Source organism: Pseudorca crassidens, chromosome 11 (assembly GCF_039906515.1).
Source record: "Pseudorca crassidens isolate mPseCra1 chromosome 11, mPseCra1.hap1, whole genome shotgun sequence".
Lineage (NCBI taxonomy): Eukaryota > Metazoa > Chordata > Mammalia > Artiodactyla > Delphinidae > Pseudorca > Pseudorca crassidens.
The window spans coordinates 82,016,771-82,031,405 of NC_090306.1; the positions used below are offsets into that span (position 1 = coordinate 82,016,771).

Below are 14,635 nucleotides of genomic sequence, written 5' to 3' on the forward strand. Positions count from 1 at the left end.
CCACATTTTCTTGATCCATTCAACAGGTGATGGACATACGAATTGTTTCCACTTTTTGGCTATTATGATCAATGCTGCTTTGAATATTCATATACAAATTTTTTATGTGGACATATGTTTTCAATTCCTTCGGTGTATACCTAAGAATGGAATTGCTGGGTCAAATGTCAACTCTTTGTTTAGACTGTTGATGATCTGTTAGATTGTTTTCCAAAGTGGCTGTACCATTGTGTATTCCTACCAGCAGTGTATGAGGGTTCCAACTTCTCCACATACCTGATAACAATTGTTATTATTTATCTTTTTGATTATAACCATCCTAATGGGTATGAAGTAATATTTCATTGTGATTTTGATTTCCCTGATGGTTAATGATACTGAAATCTTTTCATGTGTTTATTAGCCATTTGTATATCTTCTTTGGGAAAATGTCTCTTCAAATCCTTGGCCCATAGCCTAAATCGGGTTATCTTTTTTTATCACTGAGTTGTAAGAATTTTTAAATATATATTCTAGATATATGTCCCTTATCAGATACATAATTTGCAAATATTTTTCCCAGTTGTGGCTTGTCTTTTCATGCTGTTAATCGTGTCTTTGGAAACAAAAAAGCTTTTAGTTTTAATGAAGTCCAATTTATCATCTTTTTCTTTTATGTTTTGTGGTTTTGGTAGCTCTTTACCTAACCCCAGATGTTGAAGATTTTCTCGTATGTTTTCTTCTAAAAGTTTTATAGCTTTAATGTTTAAGTCCATGGTCCATTTTGAATTAATCTTTTTTGTAAAGTGTGAGGTAAGGCTCTAAATTCATATTTTTGCACATAGATATCCATTTGTCTCAGCACCATTTGTTGAAAAAACTATCTTTCTTTACTGAATTGCCTTGGCTCCTTTGTCAAAAAGTTTATTGATCATAAATATAAATATTTATTCCTAGACTCCCAATTCTATTCCATTGATCCATAAATCTACCTTTATGTGAGTATCCATTGTCTTGGTTACTGTGTGGCTTGTAGTAAGTTTTTTGAAATTGGAAAGTACATGCCCTCCAGTTATTTTCTTCCCTTTCAATATTGTTTTCACTTTGAGTCTTTTGCATTTTCATATACACTTTAGAATCTGCTTGTCAGTTTCTGCCAAAAAACTAACAGAATTTTGGTAGACATTGTGTTGGATCTATAGATCAATTTGTGGACAGTTGGCATGTTAACAATGTCAAATCCTCCAATTCATAAATATGAACTCTCTCTTCATTTATTTAGATAGTAATTTTTCTCAAAATGTTTTTTTACTTTTCAGTGTACAAATTTTGTACATTTTTGTTAAGCTTATTTCTATTGTGAACAGGTATTTTCTTAATTTCACTTTCAGATTGTTCATTGCTGGTATACAGAAATACAGTTGATTTATGAGTATTGAGTTTTGTATCCTGTGATTTTGCTAATAAACACATTTATTAATTCTAGAGGGGTGTGTGTGTATCTTGGAAGTTTTTACATAGAGCATCATGTCTCCTGCAAACAAAAACAATTTAACTTCTTCATTTCCTATCTACATGCATTTTTTTTTCTTTTTCTTGCCTGTTTGCATAAGCTAGTATCTCCTGCTCAATGTTGAACACCTCTCAATCCCTCCTCAATAAAGCCTTCCTCTCAATTCAAAATGAGCTCTCTTTTTTGAATGTGTGTGTCACTAATTGTTCTTACAATATAGTTATTTAATGTTATTCTATATTCTTCACTCAATGCCTATTAACCTTGTTTCCAGAATTAAACAGGTGAATTGCCCAAGCTTATATAGCCAGTAAGCTGGCAGTGGCTACACCAGAGCCTAAGTAGTTTTATTACAGTTGGTGACTGGGCTCTCCATATTTGGGACAGGACTATATTGCTTAGATTTTAGATTCCCCATGGGCAGATCTCTCCAGGTATCATCTGTCTACCTCCAAGCTTAACACTTGAACTGGGCCAGGCCACCTTTGTGCATTGTATTTCATGCTCTGGCATTAGCTTTATTCATTGCATTTCTTTTTCCTTGGGAGGCTTATAGCCAGAAGTAAAAGAAAGATATTTTTGTTATTGCTTGTTTTATTCTGGAGTTTTGTTGAAGATTTTAAAAATCGGCCAAAACATGACCATCAAAAATTAGAACAAGCAATCTAATTGAATAGTTTTTACAGATGAGTTAAATCTTTAAAATTGACTATTAATACTTTAAAAATGTAAAACAGATACTATGTTGCTGGTGGAGTTTCTGTTTACTTCTGTACTATTGACTTTTTTATATTTAAAAGCTGAACACACACACACACCGCCCCATGTTAAACATATCTCCGTTCATTGTTACTTTTTGCTGTTCTGTGGAACGTTATGATTACAGTCATCCCTTTAATAGTTTTGTAGTTAGAAAACTGATAGCAAATACCTATCAAAAACCTTTAAGTAATATTCTTGTTTCTGACGTCTTTACACACAAGATATATTCAATTTCTAGATCCTCTATTAAGATGGTAAATAACATTTACTTAAAATGCAGTTTGTGTTTATTTTTATTCAAATAATGTAAGCTCATCTAGAAAATCACAAAGATAAAAATAATTAAATTACCCTTAAAACCTGGGGTAACCACTGTTGACAATTTTCTCTGCTTGTGTATACAGGGAACATATGTGTGTACCTAGCTTTTAGAAAACGGGATCATATTGTGCATATGCTGTTTTGTAACCTATACTTTTCTTTTGCTTAAGGTAGTTTGGATGCCTTCTCATGTCAATAGTTGAATATACATTATTACACTTAATGGCCATGTAGTGTTCCACTAAAATCTCATCTTCAGAAGATGAGAAAATCTATCACGAAACTTTATGATATCTTTATCTATCTTTATCATAAAACATTTGCCCTATTTTTTAGGCTCTTCCCGGAAGGCATAGTTCTATTAAAGAACCAACAGTAAATAAATCTGAAATGCACAGTTTATTTGCCTGGATTGCAATAAGAGCTGCTGCACAGGTTGGTGTGAGTTTTATTTAACTCTTCTTTTTATCGTCACATCTGTTAAGGCAAAACAATGTATTGATACAAGAGAAAGGAAAATATCACGTTCTTTGGGATTTGCACCAATGATGTTTCTTTGGGAAGATTAGAAGTGCTCTTTATATGTGTGGTGTTTTTAATCGCTATTAGCCAGACTTGGTTTGATTCCACTTTTCTTTAATGAAAATAATGGGAGATACACATGTGCACATATTTGACACACATTTTGGCAAGTATCTGTCATAGCTACAGGAGGTAGCCTATTCAAAATGACTTATTTATTGATTAAATTGCCAACAGTCATGATTTGTTTGACTATGGTGTATACTACATGTTGGGGGATCACATATTGTTTTTCAGTTTGTCTTTATTTTTTTCCCTAATGTGTACCAAATGTTATTTTATGAATTTGCTTTTTCACATTATTTACCTAATGGATAATCTATGAATCAGAAAGCTTGCATTTATGAACTCTAATTGTGCATTAATTTTAGGTCAGTGAGGCTGTGCTGGCAATCAACCTACTTATCGGAAAGACAAATGATAAAACTGATAAAGTTAGTCAACAGGCATTACTGAATATCCCAGAATTTGCCACCATGGATCTTTTGTCTTCGTACACAGATTATTTGCTTGGTATGTTTGAATGTTAGGCATTTTATAAAATTGTAATATATGTCATGTGTAATCAAGTTTCAGAGGTTTAATTATAGAGATTTTAACTTAAAAAGGACAATAGTTTGGGGAACCTCTGGGAGAGGATGGGTTCTTAGGATCTAGCTGCTAAAATATAGGGGCCTCAGCTCACTGTACATACATACATGATACTCCATCTGCTGCTGCATTTCAGATGTAGGGCTCTGTGAAAAAATGGTATTTCCTGATGTCTGTTTATTTTCCAGTTCACACATTTCAAATGAGACCTTTTGGGATTATTTATTTGAGGGACCTTCTCTGATCCTCTGAAATGTGTACTCACTCTTACACTCTCATATGGCTCCCTGTCCTTTTTATTAGTTCTTTTATATTTGTGTGTGTGTGTGTGTGTGTGTGTGTGTGTGTGTGCCTGTGCATGTTTAAACTATTTCTCTTATTAAACTATTGTCAGCTTCCTGAGAGCAGGGGCTTTAGCTATTTGATTTGCTGCTCTGTCTACAGAAAATCACACATTGCTTACACATAGCTGGCATTTGATATTAATATTTGTTAAATGAATGAATGAGAGGTTAGTGGAATTTAAACTTTACCTTACTGCTATGTTTTTTCTTACTTATGACGCCTTTGTTGGATAGTAAACTATAATGTAAACCTCCAAGTCAGGTCAGCAGTAACATAGATATTGAACAATCACTTACGCGTTTGCCCTTTCATTATTCAAGAAATATTTATTGAGTGCTTCTTGTGTGCTAAACACTTAGGTAGGTTCTAAGGAGCCACGTACTGGAATCTTACTTCCAGAAGGATATTTTAGGAATAACAGTGTCTAATTTTGCTTGGCATTAGGTGAGCATTGAGCCAAAGGGAATGAAAGTGTTAACTTTAACCTGATGGCGGTGGGAACAGTCTTCCTAAAGCCTCTGAAATCACACCTATACGCAGTAGCTTACTCTGCTGGTTGAGGTTAAGTCAGCCTTAGCTGAAGAGTTGTGTCTGAAATCATCTCCTTCATGACTCTCTCCTGAAGAATAGGTGGCCCAGACTATTTTCCAACCTGAAAATGGTTTGCCCTGAGGTTAAACCATCAGGTGGATTTTTATGCCAAGGTATTTTTTCCTTATTTTTATTGCCTTCATGCCTAGTAGGATTTTGCTTCATCAGATTTCCGGACCGTGGCCTGGATCTCAGACTGGGTGCATGGCCTTCCTTAGAGTCCCCATAGATAGGCTCCCAGGGGACAAAGCAGGGCAGTCTGGCAGCAGGGGCTGGTCGCCGCTTTTTTCTCTTGACACTGCTCGTCAACTCAGTTCTCCCTGGTTCAGAATGCCAGGAAGGCAGTCCTCTTAGAAGCACACATTATTGTTTTGCTACAAAGAGAATGCAATATTAATAATGAAGAGGGTTCAACTTATACCTCGATCCTGTCAAACCATTTCATTTCTCTCAGCCTCATTTGTCCTAATCTGAAGACTGTGTGAATTAGATTTATTTATGGATAAGACTAAAATCTGAAAACCTTAAGACTGTGATTCAACGTGGCTGAACATGGCTTCCAACATGGCTATTTCTTTTTCATAATGGCCCCGTATTACCTCTGAAACGTCTGTCTACTTTATCCTAGACATTTTCTTGTTTTACCAGTTTTTAGGCCAGGGATAACAAATAAGTTTCACCTAAAATGCTGTATTAATCAGTTACTGGCAAAATTATACTGTGTACCGAACGACCCTAAAACTCAGTGGCTAGAACAACATGACTTCATTCTCTTACTTGTCTCATGTGTTCTGCTTCAGGCTGCAGGCTGAGTTCAGGTGTCCTCTGTGTACATTTGTTATGAGACCCAGGCTAAAGAGGCTGTGGCTACCTGGGGCCTGCTGTTCTCAGGGTATAAACCAGAGCACAAGACCAAGACCAAGCACAGAAGCACACTTGAGGCCTAAGAAAGGCCTCATTAAATCCCATTAGGCATAGCAAGTCATATGGCCAAGTCCAATACCAGTGAGGCAGGGAATTAGACTCTGCCTGTAGAGGGAGGAAGAGGGGTGTGAATGTTTGTGGAGTGGTAATCCAGACTATCACTTATGACACGTTCAATCTATGGCTGGTAGCCACCTGAGAAGAATTCTGAACTTCTGTATGGAAACACTGGAAAAGGTGCTGCGGTGATCAGTTAGTAATGTCACCCGTGGGCAATGGCATCCCCTAACCAGATGATCTTAGTTGATCCAGATGGGCAGGTAGTCTTCATCTCGGCTCTGCTTATTACTAGAAGTTATGCTTTACTTTTCTATTTCAGTGGTTTTCCTAGCATCTTCCAATTTTCAGTTTTCATTTTGTATCATTAGCACTCCTTTACTGTTGTACCAAGATAGTAATTTGAAATGACCAAATTTTAAAGTCCAATTCATTTTGTATTTTGCCTTAAGAATAATAATTTTGCCCTCCAGTATTTTCCTAGCAGACTGATCATTAATTCATGTTATGATTTCCCTCACTTCAGTATTTGGGTTGGAAGGAAATATTGAATCCCCAACTGATTGCTGCAAATACCCAGATGGCAGTGAGGTTCATATTATAATGAATCGCTAAAGGGCAACAATAACAAATTAAAATTGTTTGATTTTCCTTGCATTAGCATATATTAGCATGCAGGAGAAAACCCCCTCAGTGATTTACCTTCACTAGCATTGACCTGTACACGATGTGGTAAATGATATTCATTGTTTTTGTGTGCAGAGCCCTGTACCAGATATTTCTGTCCAGAGGGAGGGAGGAGTCACAGAACACACCAAGGAGTGGGTCTTGCCTTCCACGAGCTTCCAGTTTTTGGCCATCAGAACAGGCATCTACTTTGAAATTATATAAATGCAGCTTTTAAGAGGACCATATTAATTAGTGGAGGCAGATTAATGTATTTTAATCTAAAGCTGGACACAGGTGGGGTGTGCATATGAGTTTATGAGGAACTTTTTTTTCTGGAAGAAGTACATGTGGGGCAGATACAAATGAATTGGAGGCATGGATACCAGATAGGAGGGGGAGCTCATCTTCTCAGCAGAGCAGTTGACAATCAGAGAAGCATGGTGACAAAATAGACCAGTCACGTGTGGAGGATGGAATATAGATCATCTTGCCAGAACCAGAGAGCAATTGTATGATGTCTATAGAACAATAAGAGAATTGAGTGTTGTAGCTGGTCCAATTTATTGAGGTTTCTTTTACATTGTCTTGTAGGAATAGAGACCCTGAAATGATGCTGAGACCATATTTAGATTGAATGCAAAAAACCATTTACTCCATGTCTACTTTGGGCCCAGTTATATTCAAATATACACCATCTTTTTGTCTTGATTTTCCTGTGGGCTTAATAAAAAATTCAGCTAGGATTAAAAATTATTAAATTCTATAATACACTTTGAATTAAAAGCAACATTTAGGATTAGTGATTCCAGATGCAGCCTCTCACAACTAAATACACTTGATATATGGAAAAATATAAATACGTGTCATTCCAAAAATCAATGTTGATGAACGTACTGTCAGAACATAGAGATCTATGGAGCAGAACTGAGAATCAACTGACCGAGAATCAACAAGTACATGCTTTGCCTCTTGAAACAGAGAAAACCGTCCATCCTGAAAAAAAAATGATTTGTCTTTCCCATACTGCCTTGCCCCTGGCTCAGAGACATGGGTCAATGCCAAGTAAAAACTGGGATGTCATTCCTCTACTGCTCTCTTGGCTTTTTCTATTCCTCTGAGACACAATTTCCCATAGTGGTGGGGAACTAGGGAGACACATTATATCCTCAAATCCTGAATAATTAAACCATGTACAGGTGAGAATGGAGATAAATCATTCATGCTTACAACAGTGATTTTGTGTGTGTGTGTGTATGAGCATGTGTGTGTATATGTGCTGTATCAATCCAGAGTGTCAGCAATTCATACAATGGGGGTATGATGAGAACCATCCTCAGCGAAGCAGAGCTGTCCTGGGCCGATGTCTGCAAGAGTCTAGATGTTCCACTCAGAGCTCTGCCCTTGGAGCATGTAAATCTGAGAAAGGACGGTACCATGACCAAGGGCAGAGCATATGTTCTCCACTCTCTACTGTCAGACACAAGGCATGAAGAGACCCTATTCTAGATAGAGTCAACAGTGAGAAAATAAGAAACAACAGATGGCACATGTGAGAAAATATTGCCACATGAACGCAATGGGATGCTATCCTGAAGACTCAGAGGAAGATTGACCCTTGAAGGAACCAAAGGAAATCTAACAAGATGGTTTGAAACTCTTAGCAGAGCCTAAGCAGTCACTCCTGATGCTGTGTGCTGGTGCTTTCTTGTGTGATTTCATTTATCCTTTAGGAAAGTCCTGTGAGAGTGTCACTATGCACATTTATTAAATGAGGCAAGGTGCTGGGAGAGGTATTGAACTCTGGGTGATGGTTCACGGCTAATATAGACCCTCATCTATACAATTCTAAAGGCAGTGCCCTGGATCGTTGTGTTGGGTGTGATAAATAAGTTTTACCAGGAAATCAAAATGCAGAATCGATACTTCTGGTCAACCTGTTGGCCTGAGCTGGCATGAAAGATACTTCTGCCCTCCCCAATACAAACCTATTACAAGGCTGGATAAAATAGAACCAAAATTGTTTTAATTTATAGCTGAGCATGAAATCAGGAAAGGGAGATCCCAAGTCACCAAAGTAAAATGAGAAATTTTAAGCAAGAGCTGCAGCTGAGCAGTCACTGGAGCAGGAACAGCCAGGGCTCGGACTTGAATGCCTGGTGAAAGAAGGGGTCTGGAAAGAGGGCCCCGCAGGTAGGGAAAGTCAGAACCTAGCTAACTGCATAACATTGGCGTTCAGAGAGAGCTTGTCCACAAATTGAGGACTAGAAGTACGCTGCCCACTGGCCTGCATAGCTGCAGAGCAACATGCCAAGTGCCCAGTGAGGGCCAAAAAGCAACCACAGGGGAGAAGTCAGAAACCACCTAAGACTGTGAGGTTGGAATTCACACCTCCTGAATGATGCAGGGAAATAAGCATAAATACTGGCCCAGAACCAGTGAAAGCATGCAGATCTGGCTGTGGATAGTGGAAACTGTTGCAAAGGGATACTCTTCAATGCAGGGTATAAGGGACTGTCCCTCCAAGAAATTCTTCTGAAGATAAATTTAAAGACAGCACAGATGACACCTGGACAAATTTTGGCATCATTTTTGGATTATAAAGAGGAAGGAAAAAATTGTAAACAGTCAGAAAAAGACCTTCTACAAAGGAACAGAAATTGAACTGGCCTTAATTTTTCTCTGTGACGTTAAAGACCAAATGACAGGGACTTCCCTGGTGGTCCATTAGTAAAGAATCCACCTTCCAATGCAGGGGACGCTGGTTTGATCCCTGGTCAGGGAACTAAGATCCCACATGCCGCGGGGCACCTAAGCCCGTACACCACAACTACTGAGCTCGTGCGCCTCAGCTAGGGAGCCTGCATGCCGCAAACTACAAAGCCCACATGCTCTGGAACTCGCACAACTAGAGAGAGACAACCCACATGCCGTAACTAGAGAGAAGCCCGCGTGCCGCAACGAAAGATCCCACCCACATGCCTCAACACACATCCTGCATACCGCAACTAAGACCCGACACAGCCAAAAATAAATAAATCTTAAAAAAAAAAAAGACCAAATGACATTGGCCAAATATGTATCGAGGTTCTTTTTTTCTTTTAATTTAGTTCAATTTTTTGCATAGGTAATTTATTTTCAAGACTCACAACTCAAAAGTCATATAAGGGTATGGAGAGAATGTCTCCCTTCCATCTTCTCTGCAAGTGCCTCAGTTCTCCTCCCCAGAGGCAGTCAGTGTTGTCAGAATATTAAGGTCCTATTCCTGCTGTAACAACCATAAATTTAGTGGCTTAAAGCAACACAATATATTATCTTACAGTTCTGGAGTTCTGAAGTCCAAAATAGGCCTTACTGGGCTAAAATTAAGGTGTCAGCAGGGCTACATTCCTCTGGAGGCATTGGGGGAGAATGTTTCCTAAGCTTTTTCGGCTTCTAGAGACCACCTGAGTTTCTTGGCTTGTGGCCCCTTCCTGTAGCTTCCAAGCCATCAGAGTAGCATCTTCAGTCTCTCTGACTCTGATACACTCAGTCTTCTGTTTCCCTTTTCTACATATAAAGACCCCTATGATTACACTAAGCCCACATGGATAACGTAGGATAATCTCCCCATTTCAAGGTTAGTTGACAGGCAACCTTAATTCCATCTGCAACCTTAATTCTCCTTTGCCCTGTAACCTAACATTTTCACAGGTTCTGGGGATTAGGGCATGGAAATCTTTAGGGAACCATTATTCTGCCTACCACAATTGGTTTCCTGTGTTCTCTACCAGAGATATCACATGCTTATACAAACTGTCAAGGTTCTGTTACAGAGGACAGAATCCACTCCGATTCGTTTAAGCAGGAGGAGGTTTATTAAAGGACTTTCAAAATCCCTGTGAGGGCTAAAGAAACAAATTCCAGGCTGAGCATCCAGAAATGACTAAGCCATACATAGCTGGATCACCAAGGCAATGCAGGTTTTTGTTTTCTTTTGTTTTATAAAGTGTCTTAGTCTGTTCGTGCTGCTATAAGAAAATACCACAGACTGGGTAGCTTATATATAAACAACAGAAATGTATTTCTTACAGGTTTGGAGGTTAGAAGTCCAGTATCAGGGCACCAGCAGATTCAGTGTCTGGTGAGGGCCCGCTTTCTGGTGCATAGATGGTGCCTTCTTGCTTTGTCCTCACATGGTGGAAAGGGCTAGGGCTCTCTGGAGCCTCTTTTATAAAGGCACTAATACCATCACCTTGGGGGGTTAGGATTTCAACATACGAATTTCAGGAGGGTGGGAACACAAACGTTCAGACCATAGCATAAGGGGAGCTGTAGAATCAGAAATCTGCTTGCAAAGTAGGAAGACTCTGCTCTAGCTGCAGCCTCACCAACCACACCACCTCTGCCAGAATCCACACAAGCAAAAGATGCTTTGACTCTTGTCTTCCGCACCACTTAGCACAGTGCCAACTTCAGGTCTTTCGTGAATGCACTGAATTGGTGATACCTAAATCTCATCCAGGGCCCTAGCTGCAAGGAAACCTCAGAAATGAGATTTTTATCTCTGCAACTTCTTCAATATAGGTAAGCACATTCAGAGATTAGGAAAAATGTTGAGTGAACCAATATGGTGCACACTAATACACTGATATATTTTTCCCTTAAAAGCACAAATAATAGGGCTTCCCTGGTGGCACAGTGGTTGAGAGTACGCCTGCGGATGCAGGGGACACGGGTTCGTGCCCTGGTCTGGGAAGATCCCACGTGCCGCGGAGCGGCTGGGCCCGTGAGCTATGGCTGCTGAGCCTGCGCATCCGGAGCCTGTGCTCCGCAGCCGGAGAGGCCACAACAGTGAGAGGCCGGTGTACTGCATAAAAACAAACAAACAACAACAACAACAAAAAACAAATAACAGTATAGCCATTAGTATGCATAATTTTATGCTCCTTCCTCATTGCTTTTCTTCAACCTAATGTAAGTGTATCTGTTGGCAGTTCTTTTCAAATCAATACGTAGCTTCTTTTTATTGTTGCATAATCTTTATAAAGATGCACCATAATTAGTCTTCCTTTGATATTTAGGTTGTTTCTACCCTTTTGCTATTACATACAAATTTGCTCTAGATATATATGGGAGATATATATATATATATATATATATATATATCTCCCATATATATCTATTGACCCAATAGATATACTAATCTATGTACAAAGTTTTGCACATATATGATATATATGTACATTTATAAATGTCATATGTATATGATTTATATATATAGTATATGTATAATTATATATGTATAAAATTTTGTTCATAAGCTAGTATATTGATTGGGTCAATTCCCATAAGGAAAATTTCTGGATCAAAGGGTAGAATCATTTGTAATTTTGATAAGGTTTGCAAAACACCTTCCATAAAGGTTATGCCAATTTGTTTTCCTGCCAGTAATTAATAAAAGGTCATTTTTCCCCATACCTTTGTTGATACAGGTATATTATAAAAAATTTTAAACCTTTGTCAATATAGTAGGAAGGGAAGATTTAATTTTAATTTACACATCTGGACGAGGGGAAGATGGCGGAAGAGTAACACACGGAGATCACCTTCCTCCCCGCAGATACACCAGAAATACATCTACACGTGGAACAAGTCCTACAGAACACCTACTGAACACTGGCAGAAGACCTCAGACCTCCCAAAAGGCAAGAAAGTCCCCACGTACCTGGGTAGGGCAAAAAAAATAAGAATAAACAGAGACAAAAGGATGGGGATGGGACCTGCACCAGTGGGAGGGAGCTGTGAAGGAGGAAAGGTTTCCACACACTAGGAAGCCCCTTCACGGGCTGAGACTGTGGGTGGCGGAGGGGGAAAGCTTTGGAGCTGGAGCTGCGGAGGAGAGCACAGCAACAGGGGTGCGGTGGGCAAAGCAGAGAGATTCCCACACAGAGGATGGGTGCTGACCGGCACTCACCGGCCCGAGAGGCTTGTCTGCTCCCCCGCTGGGGTGGGCGGGGCTGGGAGCTGAGGCTTCAGCTTCGGTCGGAGCGCAGGGAGAGGACTGGGGTTGGCAGCGTGAACACAGCCTGAAGGGGGCTAGTGCACCACGGCTAACCAGGAAGGAGTCTAGGGAAAAGTCTGGACCTGCCAAAGAGGCAAGAGACTTTTTCTTCCCTCTTTGTTTCCTGGTGTGCGAGGTGAGGGGATTAAGAGCGCTGCTGAAAGGAGCTCCAGAGACGGGCGTGAGCAGCGGCTAAAAGCACGGACCCCAGAGACGGGCATGAGACGCTAAGGCCGCTACTGCCTCCACCAAGAAGCCTGTGTGCGAGCACAGGTCACTATCCACACCCCCCTTCCGGGGAGCCTGTGCAGCCCGCCACTGCCAGGGTCCCGGGATCCAGTGACAACTTTCGCAGGAGAACGCACGGCACGCCTCAGGCTGGTGCAAAGTCACGCTGGTCTCTGCCGCTGCAGGCTCGCCCCACACTCCGTACCCCTCCCTCCCCCCGGCCTGAGTAAGCCAGAGTCCACGAAGCACCTGTTCCTTTAACCCCGTCCTGTCTGAGCGAAGAACAGACGCCCTCCTGCGACCTACACGCCGAGGCGGGGCCAAATCCAAAACTGAGCCCCCAGGAGCTGTGAGAACAAAGAAGAGAAAGGGAAATCTCACCCAGCAGCTTCAGAAGCAGTGGATTAAAGGTCCACAATCAACTTGATATACCCTGCATCTGTGGAACACATGAATAGACAACAAATCATCTCAAATTGAGGAGGTGGAATTTGAGAGCAAGATTTATGATTTTTTTCCCCTTTTTCTCTTTTTGTGAGTGTGTATGTGTATGCTTCTGTGTGAGATTTTGTCTGTATAGCTTTGCTTCCACCATTTGTCCTAGGGTTCTATCCATCCGTTTTTTTTTATTAATATTTTTAATTTTAATAACTTTATTCTTTCTTTCTTTCTTTCTTTCTTTCTTTCTTTCTTTCTTTCTTTCTTTCTTTCTTTCTTTCCTTTCTTTCCTTTCTTTCCTTTCTCTCCCTTTTATTCTGAGCTGTGTGGATGAAAGGCTCTTGGTGATGCAGCCAGGAGTCAGTGCTGTGCCACTGAGGTGGGAGAGCCAACTTCAGGACACTGGTCCACAAGAGACCTCCCAGCTCCACATAATATCAAATGGCGAAAATCTCCCAGAGATCTCCATCTCAACACCAACACCCAGCTTCACTCAACGACCAGCAAGCTACAGTGCTGGACACCCTATGCCAAACAACTAGCAAGACAGGGACACAACCCCACCCATTAGCAGAGAGGCTGCCTAAAATCATAATAAGTCCACAGACACCCCAAAACACACCACCAGACGTGGGCCTGCCCACCAGAAAGACAAGATCCAGCCTCATCCACCAGAACACAGGCACTAGTCCCCTCCACCAGGAAGCCTACACAACCCACTGAACCAACTTTAGCCACTGGGGACAGACACCAAAAACAACGGGAACTACGAACCTGCAGCCTACAAAAAGGAGACCCAAAACACAGTAAGATAAGCAAAATGAGAAGACAGAAAAACACACAGCAGAGGAAGGAGCAAGATAAAAACCCACCAGACCTAACAAATGAAGAGGAAATAGGCAGTCTATGTGAAAAAGAATTCAGAATAATGATAGTAAAGATGATCCAAAATCTTGGAAATAGAATAGACAAAATGCAAGAAACATTTAACAAGGACCTAGAAGAACTAAAGATGAAACAAGCAATGATTAACAACACAATAAGTGAAATTAAAAATACTCTAGATGGGATCAATAGAAGAATAACTGAGGCAGAAGAAGGGATAAGAGACCTGGAAGATAAAATAGTGGAAATAACTACTTCAGAGCAGAATAAAGAAACAAGAATGAAAAGAACTGAGGCAGTCTCAGAGACCTCTGGGACAACATTAAACGCACCAACATTCGAATTATAGGGGTTCAAGAAGAAGAGAAAAAGAAAGGGACTGAGAAAATATTTGAAGAGATTATAGTTGAAAACTTCCCTAATATGGCAAAGGAAATAGTTAATCAAGTCCAGGAAGCACAGAGAGTCTCATACAGGATAAATCCAAGGAGAAATACGCCAAGACACATATTAATCAAACTATCAAAAATTAAATACAAAGAAAACATATTAAAAGCAGCAAGGGAAAAACAACAAATTACACACAAGGGAATCCCCATAAGGTTAACAGCTGATCTTTCAGCAGAAACTCTGCAAGCCAGAAGGGAGTGGCAGGACGTATTTAAAGTGATGAAGGAGAAAAACCTGCAACCAAGATTACTCTACCCAGC

The 14,635-nt window shown here is 40.2% G+C and overlaps 1 protein-coding gene across 1 annotated transcript in view; it reads left to right on the forward strand.

Moving 5' to 3' along the window:
- CFAP54 (cilia and flagella associated protein 54) overlaps positions 1 to 14,635 on the forward strand; it is a 310,761-nt gene that overhangs the window by 223,194 nt on the left and 72,932 nt on the right. Inside the window, exons 60-61 of the mRNA XM_067697614.1 lie at positions 2,912 to 3,010; positions 3,529 to 3,670. Coding sequence (XP_067553715.1) covers positions 2,912 to 3,010; positions 3,529 to 3,670 — 241 coding nt within the window. The remainder of the gene's footprint in view (positions 1 to 2,911; positions 3,011 to 3,528; positions 3,671 to 14,635) is intronic.